This window comes from Phaethon lepturus, unplaced genomic scaffold, assembly GCF_000687285.1.
Source record: "Phaethon lepturus isolate BGI_N335 unplaced genomic scaffold, ASM68728v1 scaffold1894, whole genome shotgun sequence".
Classification (NCBI taxonomy): domain Eukaryota; kingdom Metazoa; phylum Chordata; class Aves; order Phaethontiformes; family Phaethontidae; genus Phaethon; species Phaethon lepturus.
Genome location: NW_010533749.1, coordinates 17,213 through 34,284, shown reverse-complemented (window position 1 = coordinate 34,284; position 17,072 = coordinate 17,213). Strand labels below are relative to the sequence as shown.

General features: G+C 36.3%; 1 protein-coding gene across 1 annotated transcript in view; it reads left to right on the top strand.

The window, feature by feature from the left end:
• DENND1A (DENN/MADD domain containing 1A) overlaps positions 1-17,072 on the top strand; it is a gene marked incomplete at both ends in the record, with an annotated part of 171,623 nt that overhangs the window by 149,899 nt on the left and 4,652 nt on the right. Inside the window, 5 exons of the mRNA XM_010285292.1 lie at positions 11,066-11,167; positions 11,702-11,789; positions 12,378-12,418; positions 14,175-14,246; positions 15,343-15,399. Coding sequence (XP_010283594.1) covers positions 11,066-11,167; positions 11,702-11,789; positions 12,378-12,418; positions 14,175-14,246; positions 15,343-15,399 — 360 coding nt within the window. The remainder of the gene's footprint in view (positions 1-11,065; positions 11,168-11,701; positions 11,790-12,377; positions 12,419-14,174; positions 14,247-15,342; positions 15,400-17,072) is intronic.

Genomic DNA, 17,072 nt, shown 5'->3' with positions numbered 1-17,072 from the left:
GCGGGAAATCCCTACTGTGAAAATATCTGGCATCCGTGATGCAGATACTCCGTGGCACTGGAAAGAATGTACTCCAGTCCTGCGGAGGAGGCGGCTTTCTTGAAGAGGAAGCGAGGCGGTGGCAAGCGTGTGCTTTCACTGTGGTTTCGTGCTCGTTCACCTGCTGTCTGGGCTTCTGGCCCGTCCTTGCAGCAGGTGAAGCAGTTGCAGAGAAAATCTTGGGCTATAGCGTGCTCAGAGTCTGCAGGCAACTGCAGGCACAAGTTGTGGTGCGTTCTGAGGGAGTTCGAGCCAAGGCATTTTTTTTCCTGGAAATTCATCTTCTAAAATGAATAGATTGTGCCTTCTGCAGGGCATGCTCTGTGCCTGTGGAGAGTGAGAGTTGTGAAGTTGTTACATTTTAGTCAATTGGTTTCCTTCCTACAGAATGCTGCGATGATTTCAACTGCAGCAGTGAAGCTGAGGAGGGGTTTGGAACAGAAGACGTGTATTCATGAAGTTGAAAGACTATTAAGAAACTGAAAATAGGGCCTCAAAGCTGTGAGGTCACCACAGTAATAGACATCGTTATTAGCAACTCTTACAAATGTGTACAGCAAAGTTTGTTTTACTTTATTAATAATTAACGCAGCATCAAGCCTCACCAGGCAAGATGTAATAATGCACCGTGTGAATCCAGAAATTCATGTGTGTCTTTCCATGAATACAGTCTGAATGGAATGCCAAAATAAAGCATCAAGATGAATGATTTTTCAAATACTTGGATAATGTTTTGTCAATTGTTAGTGCTCCTTATAACTATTCCGTAAATGGCATTGAAGTTTGTGGACTCTTCTGATTGAAATCTTGGCAGGTTTAGTTCTGTTTCCTAGGTGAGAAAGCCTGAGGTTCCAGGGCAGATAAGAAGGACTTTTACAAGATAAAAATTATCATTGAGGGCATGTGGGTCTGGAGGGGAGCGGAGTTGGCATTTTTGGCCCAGCAAGTATCTGCCCATCTGCTCTCTGTCAGAATATGTTAGAAGTGCATCTGGATCCGTGCCCCAGAGTTTCAGCCCTGAGCGGGTCATGTGCTTGTCTCCACGACAACTCAAGGAACTGTGTAAACTGCTGTGCTGCGAGCCAGATGCTTCTCTGCACATGTGGTCTAATTAGATGGCATTTTTCCCCCCCTCACAAAAGAGTTCAGAAATTTTGCATGGTTTCCATGTCAGAAATGTGTAGCTGATATAATGGGAGTTGGGAGGAGTCATGCGGCCAAACAGTAAATAATTACACTTGCTGCAAAGCTCGGCTTCAGTGTGTGTGAGCTGTAGGTTTGCAGGAATGCAGAACAAATTCCCTTCGGTTGCTTCATCACGGATTGAGCAAAACCTGTGGGGGAAGTAGTGAAAGGAAAAATCTGCTTTTTTTTCATACTCACTCTGGATGCAACTTTCTCTTTATGAATACACCAGGAAGGAATCGGGGGACTGGGACAGATTACAGACCTTCCAATAAATGCTCATTCTCAGTCTCTCAGAGGCAGGATTTCTTTTTTTTTTTTTTTTTTTTTTTTTAAGGGTTTGAATAAAAACTGCAAAAAGTGATATGTTGTAGAGGAGAGCCTGGGGAAATAAAATCAAACCTAACTCATAAAAAATTATACTGGCAGGATCCTCAACCTGTTGTGAGACAGGGGAAAGGGCTTCATTTAGTGCCAATGATCGAGGAGCTCTCTTGAAAGTAGCTGAAAAGTAGCACAGTTTTTGTGATTATACTAATGTGGCTTTTTCTGTGTCTTGCTTTCTCATGAGGTGAGATCTGAGCCTCTTTCTGACAAACAGCGAGCAAATAAATGGTAAAAGGAGAATGAAGAGTTCTCATTTATTTTAAAAGGGAAATGCTTTACTGTGCTTTTTTTTGCCACCTGTGAGCAGCATCTTGCTCAGTTGTGGACTTGATTTGTTAGTTCTTTCCCAGAAGTTGTTTGGGCAGACATATAACATAGTAATGCTCTGTAATGAGCAGTATGGAGGCAAGTGTCTTTGGTGTGGCAAGTTCCAGTTGTTCCCGGGAATGGATGCTGTTGCATCTTTAAGAGTCTAGTGATATAGTTACTGATTCATAATCTCACATACATGATAAACAACCATAGCAAGCATACGTGTGTATGCATTTATATATTAATAATTGCCCATAACGTTTCCGTAAAGACCATTACATGACTTGAATAGAAAGGAATGAAACACCTTTTTCCAGTGTTCCTAATCCAGTGCCTTTGCTTACCTCTCTCAGGGCACATGATAAATTCCTTCTCTAAAATGGCTTCTTTTCTAGCTGTGTTTTTTCACGGCAATAGTTGAGGCTTCCACACCAAATTATCAAGTGGCATAACATGATGGCAAATCAAACTCCAGTGAGTTCTATTATAGTAATAGCATTTACTTTGACAGATATTATTTAAAGGAAGTTGCACTGCATATTATGTTACCTTGTATCTTGTGCATTAGTGTATCTACCAGGGACTAGGTGTCTCTAACTCAGTGAAAATTTAAAGTTTAATTCCATTATATCAATTTTTTTTATAGAGACAGTGTTTTTATTACTTAGCTAAGAGAGTGGGCTTTTATGACCTACCTTTTATAACTAAAGCTTCTCTCACGTTGCTTTAGTGAAGTTAAAACCAGTTTATTCTGCTTCTGCATCTATATTAGCATCTAAATATTATATTAAAATATTTTGGTCTTGAAAACAGCCATTTTTTTCAATGTGGTTGTGGGAATCATGATAGAAAGGAGTCACATACCTCTTGCACAAAAACATATTTTCAACATATTTACTTGGGTGAATCCTGGAAGCTTCATTGATTTGGATGAGTTTTAGCTTTTTATATGTATCTAAGAAATCAAAAGAAAGCCAAATATTAACATTTGTGACCTTTAGGCATGCTGGTAATTTCTAAATCTTGGTCAATCATTTATAATTTTTTTCAGAGATTTTTTTTCCTCTTTTAACAAAATATTTTGTATTCTATTGGGTTTTAATAAATGAAACAAAAAAAAGCTTGTCATTTATCTTATACGAAATACTTTGTGTAGATTGTGTTTCTAAGCACACATATATTTTGTCATAGTTTAAAATAACTTGTATAAAGAATTGCACTGTGATTTTTCTCCTTTTTTGTATTCTCACTAATGTTCCACAATAGTTAAAATAGAAAAAGGCCTTTTTATTATAGGGAACCTGAATTGGTAGCTGCTTTGCATGCAGAACATACTAGCTTCAATGGGAGTATTGCTCATGGAATGATTGCAGAACTAGGCCCTGAAATTACCTTGCCAGCTAATGATAAAATCGCATGCAGGCCACAGGGGTTTTTGTGGAATAAATATAAGAGTGGAACAATATACAGTACACATTATACCAGTAATTTAAAGCATATTCAGGACAAAGAGAGAGTTCCTAGTGCAGGCAGCATCATAGAGATTTGCTGTATCTGATAAAGATTAGGTTTCTCAGCTCGTAATACCATACTATTACTTTTCTTTTGTTATTCTTTCAACACCTACACTCATGCATTGACACAATATCAAGTAGGAAGAGAAAGAATAGCCTTGTATTTAAGGTACTGAACAGGGATTAAAGACATTTCATTTCTTTTCCCTGGCTCTGCCAGAGACTTTTGTGACTGTGTACAAGTTACTTATTATTTTCATGCCTCTATTCTTGATCTGTGAAATGGTGATTTTTTTTTTTTTTTTTTTTCCTTTCTGCCCCCTGCCCCAAGCCCTAAATGCTTTCTTGCTGGCTTCTTTGCACTTTATCTTCCAGGTTTGTTGCTTGAGTTCTAGAGACACAAGTCTGTAGGGGTAGAAAACAGCTGGCTGATGTAGGTGATTCACAACTCGGAGCAGGCAATGTCCCAAAGTAGCCATATAAACGCTTGGAAAGATGGCTTGATCTGTTAGAGTAAAGTAGTTTCATTATTTGTGAATATGAGTATTTGTCATTTTTCTTGGTCTAACATGAAAATGCCAGGTATCTTAATAAGCTAAAAGGGTTTGTAAGGAGAAGCAAAAACATCGCTATGTGATGTAAGTTTTTTCCAGTTACACATTATTCATTAGTTTCATCTTTTATTTGAAGTTGGTTTTGTGTGAAATTTTTCAGATCCTGTAACGGTGTTGGATATTATCATCTGAAATAATGTGTAAACAGATGTTGTTGAACTTTCACTGAATCTGTCAGTATCTGAGCTGGTTTTCTTACAATGTTTTAATGCAAATAAATATTTTCCTGTATTTTTTCTACAAAAGTTTTGTAGTAATTTTAATACACCTACATTTTTTTGATCTGGTGGCATTTTGGATGTTGTAGAATGGATTACAGCTTAATAATGCATTTCATTATAATAATACATATATTACTAGGGTTCTAAAAGAGGCACAGGCTACAGAGTTCTAATTACAGTGTTAAAAAAGATTTTGAAGCAATCTGAATATCTGTATATTATAATTTCACATTTAAAGTTGAGTTGTGTGTTTAAATTGCTTCATCCTAGTTGGCAGCCTACTGGTAAATATTAATGGTATCTTCAGTGGCTGTAGTACAAAGATATACGTCACTGTGAGGGCGCTTTACTTTTATTTGGGTTTTGGTCAAGAATGTCTTTGCTTTTTTTCCTGCAGTCTAACTCAGAGCTCCAGTTGGTGTCTGGTTTTCTAGAGGGAATTGTGTAAGAATTTTGAGAATACTTACAAGATGAAATTTTGAAATGTAGTAACTTCCAATATCTACATGCGAAAAATGGGCTACGGCCAGTAACCACAAACAACTCTACATTAGTGCAAGTTTTTCCTGTTTTCTTTTATTAGTGCAAGGTGTGTTCTACTTCTTCATAGTGCAGTTGGAAAAAACACTTCTGTGACTATTTAGTCATGTCAAGTTAGGAGTTTGGGGAAGCATGTTAAGTTATTTTGTGTGCTGCAGAACATGTCTGTCTCACCTCATGTGATTCATCTGTCAAGGAATGTTTTGTAAAAGAAAGCACCCAAGCTCTTGTGAGGGCGATGCCTATGTAGCTGAATACAGCTTGCTGTGTGTGCATATACCCATGACCCACAGCACAGGTATAAGCTAAGTTTTGACACATGACATTTTGAAGGGGCTGTTGATGTGATTAAGTGTTATGAATGGTGTCAGTGATTTGACTGACTTGCAGGCACCTTTCTCCCTTCTGTTTCTCCTTCAGCGATAGTATTACAACTTATTGCAGGAGTTAACCTGATCATATGCAGAAGAATGACAGCTGTCAGAAATTCCAATTCACCGGCAATTGCAAAGGTTGAAAATTTAGAGAAATGGCCCATTTTGTTTAATACTGTAAATCTTATAAAAAGTATCTATAGAAAGTATAGATACTGTAAGTCTATTAAAAAAAGTGGTAGGGATATTCACTTTGATGTATCTCTACCAGAGGTTATATATCCTAGTGAGGAACATGAAAGAATATTTCAGAACATGAAAGAATATTTCAGAAATATTCTGAAATTGGTGTGGTAATGGAAATGGGCATTTACATGAGACAGTAAGTGTTTGCATAGTATAGTCCGCATTGGTAAATACATGTTTTTTAAATGGTTTTCAAGATTACACTTAGCAATACTGATTTATCAGAACTGGTAGTCTCAGTTTGAACAGAGTCTTAATTTAGTTTTCTTTAGAAGAAATGTGGTCAGATCTCCAAGCACATGATTTCTTTGTTCCTGAGCAGCATCTTGAAATGCTAATAAAGCTATGGTATCATTTGCTTAACGCAGAGTATTTGATCTATGCTTTCTTGATTCCATTATGACTGAAGGCAGATGCAAAGAGCTTTCTTGTGCTGAATGTATGTACTAGTTACAGGGAGGTTATTTGTCGTTGCAATTGCAAGCTGAATGAGCCAATGTCCTATCAGATGTCTGTCACCAATTTCAGATTTTCTTTATGGAATCCTGCTGGCTGACTGATGATCCTTCTTCAGCTGTGATGAGCTAATCTTGCCTTGACATTGTAATCACAATTCTTGAAATGTCTGCAGAGCAGTTGCTTGCCTTTGGTTGCTGTTGTATCTGACATTGACATATATATCCAGATCAGTAAGATCATTCTCCTATCTTAGTTTCATTATAATTCTGGATGGAATTAAGGATGGTGATTCCTAGAATATCCCTACAGGCTTCACTTTGTCATTTGCAACATAACCAATTTTAGTAAAGGATGTGGTTATTTGCGACATCTAGATAGTAATAAACCAATGATATATGAATCCCTTGCACGTCATTGTTCTTGCTGTATATTTGGGGTTTTGCTGCATAGTGTACTGACACTTACAGCTTCTGGACTGTCAGATTGTCATCTTGTTCTGCACCTTTAAATTCCACCCACATTTTTTCATTTCGTGGCTGACTTACAGAGCAGCTCTAATGGCTTGTGTATTTATTAGAGAGGCTTTGAAAGAGCACCTACATGGTTTAAAGGCATGCATATAGCAGTACAAAATTCATTACCCTGCACCACATGCTGACCATGATAATGCAGAAGAAATTACATATATCTTGCATGGCATAACTTTTAGGGTTGTCTAAACAAAGTCTTCAGGCTTGGGTTGTTGTTTTGTTGTGTTTTTTTTTTTAAATTTTACTCTTAGAATAAAGTTTTCTGAAATCTTTGCTTGTTCAAGAGACTCTCACTGTTAACCTAATTTGAACCCTGTCTTTATTATCTTAATGTTTTCTCTAGCAGTCACACGCTGGCTTTAAAGCCCCATTATCCAGATGCACACTTTGGTGTTTCATCTCTTGCAGGAGTAGGAATGGTTAGACGTCCATGAGTTACCTTAGCACCTGTGTGTCTTTCCAGAAGTATCATTTGTGTTTGCCTCTGTTCCTTCCTCCAAGTCCTTCTCTAATCTGTGCTCTCTTCTGAACCACATATTTTTAGTCCTTTATACTCACTGTGAAAGTTACTGCCATAACCAGTTAGCTAGCCTGCCTGCGAGCATGGTAAGTCAGACAATTCAGATAGCATACTTCTGTCACAGTAACTGCCTGCACACGGTTCTGTACACTCTTCTGAAAGAGTTTTTCTTTCTGAAGAAAAGTGATTTCCTTGAAAGATGGGGGATCACGGTGAAATTTTTTACAGCGTAGCTAATCAAAATAAAGCATTATTTTTCAATTTGCATTATAGCTCTTAAAATATAATGGCAGGTTTCATGAAACTCTAGAGCAGTCTGAAATAAGTTGTAGACTCCTTTCATTTTTCACTTGCTGCCTTAAGTAGTTTTAAACGTTATTTTAGAATGTAACTGAATTCCCTTTTAAAAATAGGACTGGCAACAGATCAGATGTGGGCTGAAACTTTTCAGCTCTTTAAGGGGTCATGAGGTAGCAGTGCTGCCCTGATGAACTTCATTATGCCATATGAATATAAAATATTCATATAAATGGAGATTTGCAAAGGCATAAAGAAAAGGCACCCATTTTTTCAATGTATCTGGGAGTCTTAAATCTTAGTATTACATTTTAAAGTTACATCTCTTGTCTTAAGATTGCAGATTAAATGTCTTTGAAATGTGTAAATTTTTGTATTAAAATTTTTTTTGTGATCCAATCTTGAAGTATATGTGAATTATCTAATATTACAGATCAAATCAGATTCCTCATAGAGTTGTATTGTGCACACATTTAGAGCATTTGTAGTGCTGTTATCTTAGCCTCTGTTATGCATTTATAGTTGGAGAGGGGAATAATGGATATTTAAGGTATTGATGAATCAAGACCTAAATTGTAACTGTTGGAAACAGCAAGTTTAGGAGTTGATGGGTTTATCAGGACAGGTTATTATAATTGCTTCACATGTAAGCAAGACAATTCATTTCACAAAATATCTGCAGGTTTTAGCATGTCCCCTCATGTATAATGTCATCTGTCAGTAAAAGCAGAGATGATTAGCTTTATAATTTACAGTTAACTAAATCTGTCAAGAAAATGGTCTTATTGTCCATCTTGTCTTTTTGTAATGAAGCTGTGGATGGGGGTTAGCAACAGTGTGTTCACCCTTCTGGAGGTCATGGAGGATGGAAGGTACTAATGCATTCTAAGCTGAAAAGCTCACGCTTGACCTTGGTGATTAAAGTTTTTCCTATCATCTAGCAGCAGTTGAGCCTGAATTGTCTCTTAAGAAGTCAAAAGGTCTAATCAACCTAATGAACAAACTCAATCATTCGTACTTTGGGGAAGGGAGTGCGCTAACGGTATAATAATACTGCCCCCCCCAGCTGCAATATGTGTGTTTATAGGAATGGTACATAGCTCGATTGTAAGAGGAGAAGCTGGTGTCATTGTGCTGGATGTACAGTGGAGTAGAGGAAGCTTCTAATAGAAGGGTGTAGTTTTTTCCATACTCTTCTCTGGCCATGGGAGAAATTTTGGATTCTTGTAGATTATAGGAAGGTTTGCTTGTTTCCTTTAAAGTGTTTTGTAAGTGAGGATTAAATGAAAGCTAAACCTTCCTCTGGCAAACGGCTTCTCTGATTGTGGACAAACCTACACGTTTCTTCATGTATTCCTCCCAGCTCTTTTCACACTCCAGATTGTATCTATGTCAGACAAATATTTTCCAGGCATCCTTTGTTACTTTCTGGTAGCTGAAGTTGATGGGAAAGCCTTTTTCATACTGGTCAAGTAGATGTTAAATGCTGCTGTTTGTTATACTGTTGCCTGGGCCCAACTTGGAAAGTGTCTTTTGATACAGTTTCTGTAGTAACAGATGTATTTGCAATCTCCTAAGATTTTTTTCTTACTAATTGTAGTGCTCTGTAGTATCCTGACTTTTCCTTCCTGGTACCTGAGAGAGAGTTTAAGCAAATCTCAAGTGGGATGGCGGTAGCTGAATATAATATATTAAGTTCTTGCATGGGGACGTTATATTAGTCCAAATTGTCAGTCTCATCTTAAAATCAACTAATGGCTTTTTCCATTTGCTGTGATGCTTTCTTGCCTGAAGGTTTGTTTTGACACTTCCATGTTACGCAGAAGTTCTGTCCCTTTCTGCCATCTACTAACATGAGTACATGATCAGCTGTTAGTCATTTAAATGCATTAAAACCTTTCAGACAGTACATACCTGGATTTTTGAGACAGAACCTTTGTCAAGGCAGTAGTCAGTGTATCATGGAGACTATACCCAGTGTTTTGCATACCAGGCACATACCAGCCAGACCTATTTTTCCAAACATTTTTTCTTTGTTTACCTTGAAATAAAGTGTCTTACGATTCTTTAATCTGATGAAAGCCAAGCCACGGCAGGGAGGGGGGAAGTGTTTTTTCACATTCATGCTTATTGCCCAGAAAGATTGTAGTGAGTTTGTTTTTTCCTGTAAACACCTGCTAGAGTAAATCAAAGACAGGTTATTATCTTTGAAATTAATTATCCTGAAACCGTAGTTGTCACATAAGAAACCTGCTTTCTTTTCCAAAACCTCAGAAATTCATTGGCCCAAGGAAATGGTGACAAACTATCCCAAAAGAGTGACTTCTTCCATCTTTGAAAGAGAGACATCCTATGCTTAGACAGTCACGTGCCATTGATCCTTTTCCTCATGTTAAGAACAATCTGTGACCTTTGGCGTGTGTTGACTGTTGAGTTAGAGGTGAGGTACATGGTGTATCATCTTGATGATTCTGGTCGTCCAATTCACTGGGGGCCAGGAAGAATTTTATTACTGCAGTCTGATTATTTGAAGCCAAATATTTTCTTCACTTTCTTCATAAATTGTGTCAAACATTTATATACTTGTTTTCACCATTTAGTTATGACGGTGAGGTCAGTTATGTCAAAGGACAGGCAATCAGCAGTGAATATCAGCCGACAGGTTGATAGGCTCTGGGGTAGTACCAGACCTCAGGTAGGAAACGTATCAATGAGTGAGTTTGATCAATTGTGAACTCAGGGAAAAAGCTGAATCCCTATGGATTTTAAGAAATGTGAATTGTCATCACAGTTTGCCCAATGTAGTTTGGACGATTTAGTATCCTTTTAGTGTAGACTAGGTGTTAGAAGTCCTGGGGCCACATGGTGGCTTCCAACATAAATTGGTGGGGAAAAAACAATATACTCAAGCCGTGCTGTGGCATGGTGTTTTATTGAGCACAGTCATTTAGTGGCCCTCTTATCCTGACTTTACATAGTGAATAGTAAACGAGATCACTAACATAAAAAGCTTTCAGAAATTGAATGATACAACCCTTTTAAAGGGGATGCTTTAAGTTTTTTTGCTATCTAACGTTGATTTTGAACATTCAACAGATCAAGGGTCCAAATAGATTTTAATATGAGTATGAAAAAGCCTCCATATTAATTATACATCAGTATAATTTTACCATTCTTTGTTATTTTTTTGTTTTTAATTGAATAAATATATTTGCTTGCTACGTTGAGTATTTGTAGATTTAAGTGTGGAGTAAATTTGTGCCCTTATGGCAGATGCACAGCAGACTTCAGCATTAACATAACTCATTAAAATAAGATAAAAGTAGAGCTGCAGAACAATTTGTGTCTTTTGCCAACAAGGTTGTGAAAGAGGGAAATTTCACTCATTCAATATACGAAAGCCTAATCTTTCTGAATGGTGGAGAGAACAGAGTACACGTTCCTGACTTGTTTGTGCAGGTTAACTGGCTCGGTCTGCTGAGGTAGATAAGCAGAATCCACGAAATTCAGATGGCTGTGTGTCATATTTTGGGGACATTAAGTAAAATTAGCTTTTTGTATGATGAAAGTTCCTTCACTAGCGTTATCAAAATGTGCGTGAAGCAAATGTTTATCATCATTATTTTGATGATACACAATTTGCCAGTTTCCAACCTGTTTCTCAGTCACATGATTGAGTAACTGTAGTTTATTTCAGGTTTCAATGTTATGTAAGGCCTACTTTAATTATCTATTTATTTTGGAACAGAAGTAGATAAAATGGAGTCAGTGGATTCAAATGGATTCAGACAAAGCTTTTTCAATGTTTAATGCTCTCAACTCTACAGGGTGAACCTATCACTTTTTGTGAAGAAACATTTGTGTCCCATCGTTCTGCTGTCATGAGGCAGTTTCTTCAGAATGCCATTCAGCTCCAGCTCTTTAAGCAGGTACTGGGTTAATTCCTCTAATGTGGAAGCAGATTCTTTAACAATACAGCTGTTTTCTTTGAGGACTGTTCCTATAATCCTTGATCTGTCAGCCACATAATGAGGAAAATTTATGTAGTTGGCAGCACCTTAATTCCTGATTGCTGGCTTTTCTCAGATTCAGGTGATATGGCTTTCTATATTTTAGGAGGTGTATGTTTTTTTCTCCTAAAGGTCTCAGTGCCCAGTTTTGATCTGAGCATACCTAGACCCAATATATCTGCTGTAAACTTTGTACAGAAAGCCTATTACTGTTAAACATGGTATTATTGCTTCTGAAAACATGTATGTATAGATAAACACATGAATGCTGTTTTTTCAGTGAAGCGGCATACCTTTTTGCATTGGTAAGCGTTTTGGTTGTATTTTCGTTTGATTGAGAGTCCCTTCCCAATAAGAAGATTGGGGTTATTCTGGCAAATGCAGGATCAAGTCTTTCAGAAAAGATAAAGGATGGGATGGTTGATTTGTTTACCCTCTCTTTTTATGTGGTAGTTCATTGATGGCCGTCTGGATCTTCTTAATTCTGGAGAGGGCTTCAGTGATGTTTTTGAAGAAGAGATAAATATGGGAGAATATGCAGGTAAGAAATACAGAATTTTGAAGTAATTTCAGACACTGTTCTTGACTTACTGTTTGTGGGCCATCATGATGTAATGGGTCATTGTGGTTACTCACCTAAATAACTGACGCTGCAATGATCCCTGGAGGCTGAAGTGTTTTTTGTTCTTTCCTCTGTCAAGAACTTCGAGTAATGTATTATAGTCTGAATAAAATCTGTTCAGTCTTACAAAACCTCAGATTGACCACTTGGCTAAAGTACAACTAAAAGAGTTCTTACAATGGAGGATACTTGAAAAACCTTGGCATTACCCAGAACCACCTCAAATTTCTCTTAGTGATCTTAAAAAGCCCCTCAGCGTTCTCAAATGTCTGAAAAACAACCCAGGTAAAATAGAAATGCCTCTTAGCAAGTAAAAGAAAAATTGTAGGTGTATCATGATTTTTTTGTTGTTGTGTTTCCATTAAAAGAAAAGGGTGGTTGTCCTGTTCTGTTTCTGTATCATTCATGCTCCTAGAACCACTAAGTGCTAACACTTCACATTTCAAACTTGTTTTCTATTTGGTAGAGAGTTACAGTTTGTTTGTTTGTTTTCATGATTCTTTCTAGGTAGTGACAAATTGTACCACCAGTGGCTCTCTACAGTAAGGGTAAGAACACACTATTCTTCCAACAGACATTCTGATTCTTGCTGGACCCTTGCACAGTTCTGTATGGCTGTTAACCTCTGTCCTCATGAACATGACTAACCTGTTTCCTGCAGTATTTAGCTGTGACCGACTTGAGTTCAGTTGTAAGAAACTAATGCACTCTTCAGATGAAGTAAAGAACAGAAAAAAAAATACGCTGAAAAAAAAAATCACCGTAGGAATTCTCAAGTTTTTGAATCCCACTTAAAATGTCTTGGAGACAGCTGGAAATAAGTTATTGCCATTTTAGAAAATAATGCGGTGGTTCTTTCCTTTTCATAGAAAAGGAAGCAAAAGGGAACATTGCTACACCAAAAAAGTTTTTTATACAACTATATGGTGTGAAGCACTGAATGGGGACAGCACTGTTTGGCATGTTTTTGGATCTCTTTGGTTTAGTGCTCTAGGTTGTATAAATTAAAAATTTAAATACTTTTAGAGAATAGTACATTATTGTAGCTGATTTTAAAAGTCTCTTTTGATGTATAAAATGTGATATATTGAAAAGTAAAATATTTCTGGTTTATGGGTACAAGTCAGTAGGAAAGATAGAAATGTTTTCTGACAGAATTGAGTTTTGCAGCATTCCATTTGCCTATTGTCCTGGTTATGAATGGAATTATGTTGCTTACACAAAATGCTGGGCTTGATATTATCTTGATAATTTTGCATTAAACATTTTGCTAAAAATTCCATAATATAGTTAGGTAGGTAACTATATATACACACACACATAAATATATATAAGTACATAGGATGACAGGTAAGTTTAAAATAATAAGAAAGGGGAATGGCTGACAGTGAATCTAAAAATTCATGTAGTTAAATTCAACAGTTTATAATTTTTCTGGAAGAACAATTGTTATGTAGTAACAGAAGTAGTAAATCTTAAAACTTTGCATCCGATCTCTGGAAATATAATTTTGCACTGAAATAAGAAACTACAAAATTGTCAAATGTTTTATTCCTTGGGTTCTACCCATCTCCTATATTTATAAAATAAGGTACTGTACAGCAAGAGTCAGTGGTGTGTAGAAGATGTCTAAAACACCAACCAGACTAACAGATTATTCTGTCTGGTATATTACTGTCTTATGACTTTTATTATATTCACCACATGCAATTCAGCTTTTCTAGAATTAATGTTTATGACTGTAGTTAGATTTCATTTTCCCTCAATTTATCCCTTTATTGACTACTTAGGTCTTAAAAAGGCAGCATGCTTTTGATAAATAGTATTGTGAGATCGTGAAAAGGAAAATAAAAAAAGATCTTACTACTTCAGATTGAATGTACAGGCTTTCCTGAAACTGAACTTTCTGCCCCAGGCATTGAGTATTTGGTAGGACACTTTTGTCTTAAACTTGTTTAGGACTTCAATGCAACGTACAGGACATCCTTGAGGGTGAGTGGAACAGTCATAGAACACTGTTTGGTGAGACAACCTGTAGGACAAGGGCTCTTGGTATTAGGAGACACTGATATTTTTCTTTTGAAAACTGCTGTATTAAACAGAATTGGGATTCTTCTGGAAAACCAGAGAGAAGCATTTAATATGTTTTTACTTGTTTTCTTTAAATTTGCTATTTTAAAACTCAGCTCTGCTAAGAAGCATAGTTAATGCTTTGTTATTTTAAGTTAGGAATGGTGGACTTCAGATTGCTGTTTGCTTTAAAGAGCTTTGATAAAATTTATTCTCTTCTTACTATAATTATAGAAAGGAAGTGGAGCCATTTTAAATACAGTAAAGACCAAGGCCAACCCTGCCATGAAGACTGTCTATAAGTTTGTAAGTATCAAATACTGGCTTACTACTGAGATAAGAGTCTAATTACAATTCTGTTTTAACCTTTCAAATGAAACTCAAGTCCTAAATTCATTTTTATTGGACTCACAAAATTACTTAAAATACACATTCATCTAAATTTCAAATTTAAATGGAAGAGTCATTTTGAAATTTAAACATAATTGAAATGCAAAGGAGAAGGGGAACTTGTGATTTCTTTTGAAAGCATGGATGATAAATTCTATTTATTATTCTGCGAAATAGTGCCTATATGCTCTACTATGCAGCTCTACCATCTCATCATTACTCTGTTGGAAATCATTGTTACCTCAGGTTTCTCTGCTTGCAGCTTCATCGAAATAAGGGAATCCTCTCATTTTCCAAATTGTTTCCATCTTTTCTAAAAGTCAGTTAATTTTCCCTAGAGATTTCTTATACCTGCTTATTTAGAGCCCAACTTACTGAGTTATTCTTTAAATGAAAACGTTTTCAGTTTTGTTAACAAACAGCTAGTATGTTAGTGTGTTGGCTAGTATGTTAGTATGTTAGCACGTATAGCTGCAGTTTCACTGTGCAATATAAAACAGCACAGAGACAAGCGAGGATTTCTTATAAGCTCAATTTTAGGAAAATAATGTTACAAAAAGCATTGCAATAACTATTCAGACTTTTATTTTCTCCTGCCTTCCTCCAGCCTGAGAGATGAATAGGATGAGATTAGCTGTACTAAATGGAACAGACATCCAGAGTACTGCAAGGAGAAAATTTGCAAGCTTACTATTGCCGTTGATTGTTAACTTTCAGAAAAGATAAATACTTAAGGGGAAGACCAAGGGTGTGGAATGCAAGAAGATGAAAGATGCCTGCGGCATCAAAACAGAGAAAACAAAGTTTTTGCAATGAGTGGGTGTGACGGTGTGTTTTTTCTTTGGGGTCTGTTTAGCTTTCTATAAGTTCTAGTATGTTTTCAGTATCCCGTTACAATTTTTTCCATGCCATTTTTGGTAACTGGAGAAGGTGAATCTTGATGCACTGAAATCAAGCATAGTCGCTGCTGGAAATAGAAGGGGATTTTAACTTAAATTAATTTTTCATGCAGGCAAAAGATCATGCAAAGATGGGAATAAAAGAAGTGAAAAACCGCTTGAAGCAAAAGGTACTTGAAGTTCTTATTCAAAATGTATAAGCACCATGTATGAAATACTTAGCCACAAAAAGCATTATGTGATCAATAGGAAGCTGTTTAATACAGTGTTGTTAGCACACTTCAAAATGCATTACCAGCTGTCCTGGATTTTTCACACTATTATAAATATTCACAGACCAAAAAAAAACTGTCTTCAAATACATTAAGGCTCTGACTTAAACCCACAAAAGCCAGAAAATTGAGTGTTCTAATTGGAGTGGTCCCTCTCCTGTCCTTTGTGCTGGGGCATTGTGGAAGGGGACTTTACGTGAACTGGGAGATCTTTCCTACAGTAAAGGCAGTGAACTTCTTGCAAATGGCAAATTGTTGTTATTTCTACAGTAATCTCTGAGGGAAAATAGTATAGTGTTGGTCATTGGGAAAAGGATTTATATGTTTCATGAATGTCTACTGCAAACTTTAGGCATAAAGAAATTAGAGTCTGTGTTCATTTCAAATTGCAGAAAAAAATACTCAAAGTAGTATTTTTGTTGTTTTCCAAATCTGTCTCTGTTTGTAAACAATGCAATTCCAAGAATGCTGAATTGTGTTTGAAGAATGTGTTATCCAATACTAATTGCTCCTTCTAAGCCAGAAGCATAGTCATATTGATATATACCTTATGAATGAATGGTTAACTCTGCCTTAGGTTTATTGCAGATATTCTATTTATTCTATGAAGCAGAGCTATAAGAGTCTTTTGGGAAAATAAAATAGCTAACTTGCTCATAGAACTGAAGTTGCTATCAGAAATTTTTATTCAATTTGTTGCATTTGTTTCCTTTAATCTGTGCTATCTCAGTAAATTTATTCTCTAAGCTTCTAAACCATCATCTTAAGATAGCGCTGCAAATGTATTCCTGTGGCACAAACAGAAATCTACCTGAACATGTCAACAAAATGTTAATACAAAGGGATTATTCTGCAGACAGGTTATAAACAAATTAAATTAACTGTGGATACAATCCAAATGCTGTTCGCTTTCTAAATACTCCAGAAGATTGTGAGAGATTTTTGACGAAGATAAAGTTGCTTCAGATGCTTTTAGTGCTATTTTATTTTGTTACACTTACTACTTTATATGGGATCACTTTAGGTATAATACGAAAATATTAGAAACATGAAGCAGTTTTCTTGTACATGGAATTTTTAATGTAATTCCATGTCTTTCACTTCTGGACATAACCTTCATGAATAATAAAATATTTGGCCTTCTCATGTGCATTTCTAAAGCATTTGGAGCTGTGTAAAATGACCAGATTGTTTTCCTGTATTTTAAATGCTAATATAATTGTGTGCTATTCAGTGACATTTGTATAAATGGCTGAGAAACGTCTCATTCATTCATTGCTTAGTTTTATTATTATTGTTGTCTCCCTGGTCCTTCGAGCAGCATGCACTCTTTTCAAAAAAACACACAAAACATTTACAAATAAATGGCCCAATTTTGTTTCACCTTCCTTATTACGTGGCATTTCTGTAAGAAAGATGGTTGAACATGATTGTTCAACCTACACTTTCACAAGAGCTTAAAAGATTTCTATGAGTAGTTGACACATACTGCTCTACCTTTCCTTTCCTCATTAAGTCTGTTCTTTTCTGTCCCATCCTGTTCTCCATTTTGAATGCAAGGTAGGAAGATA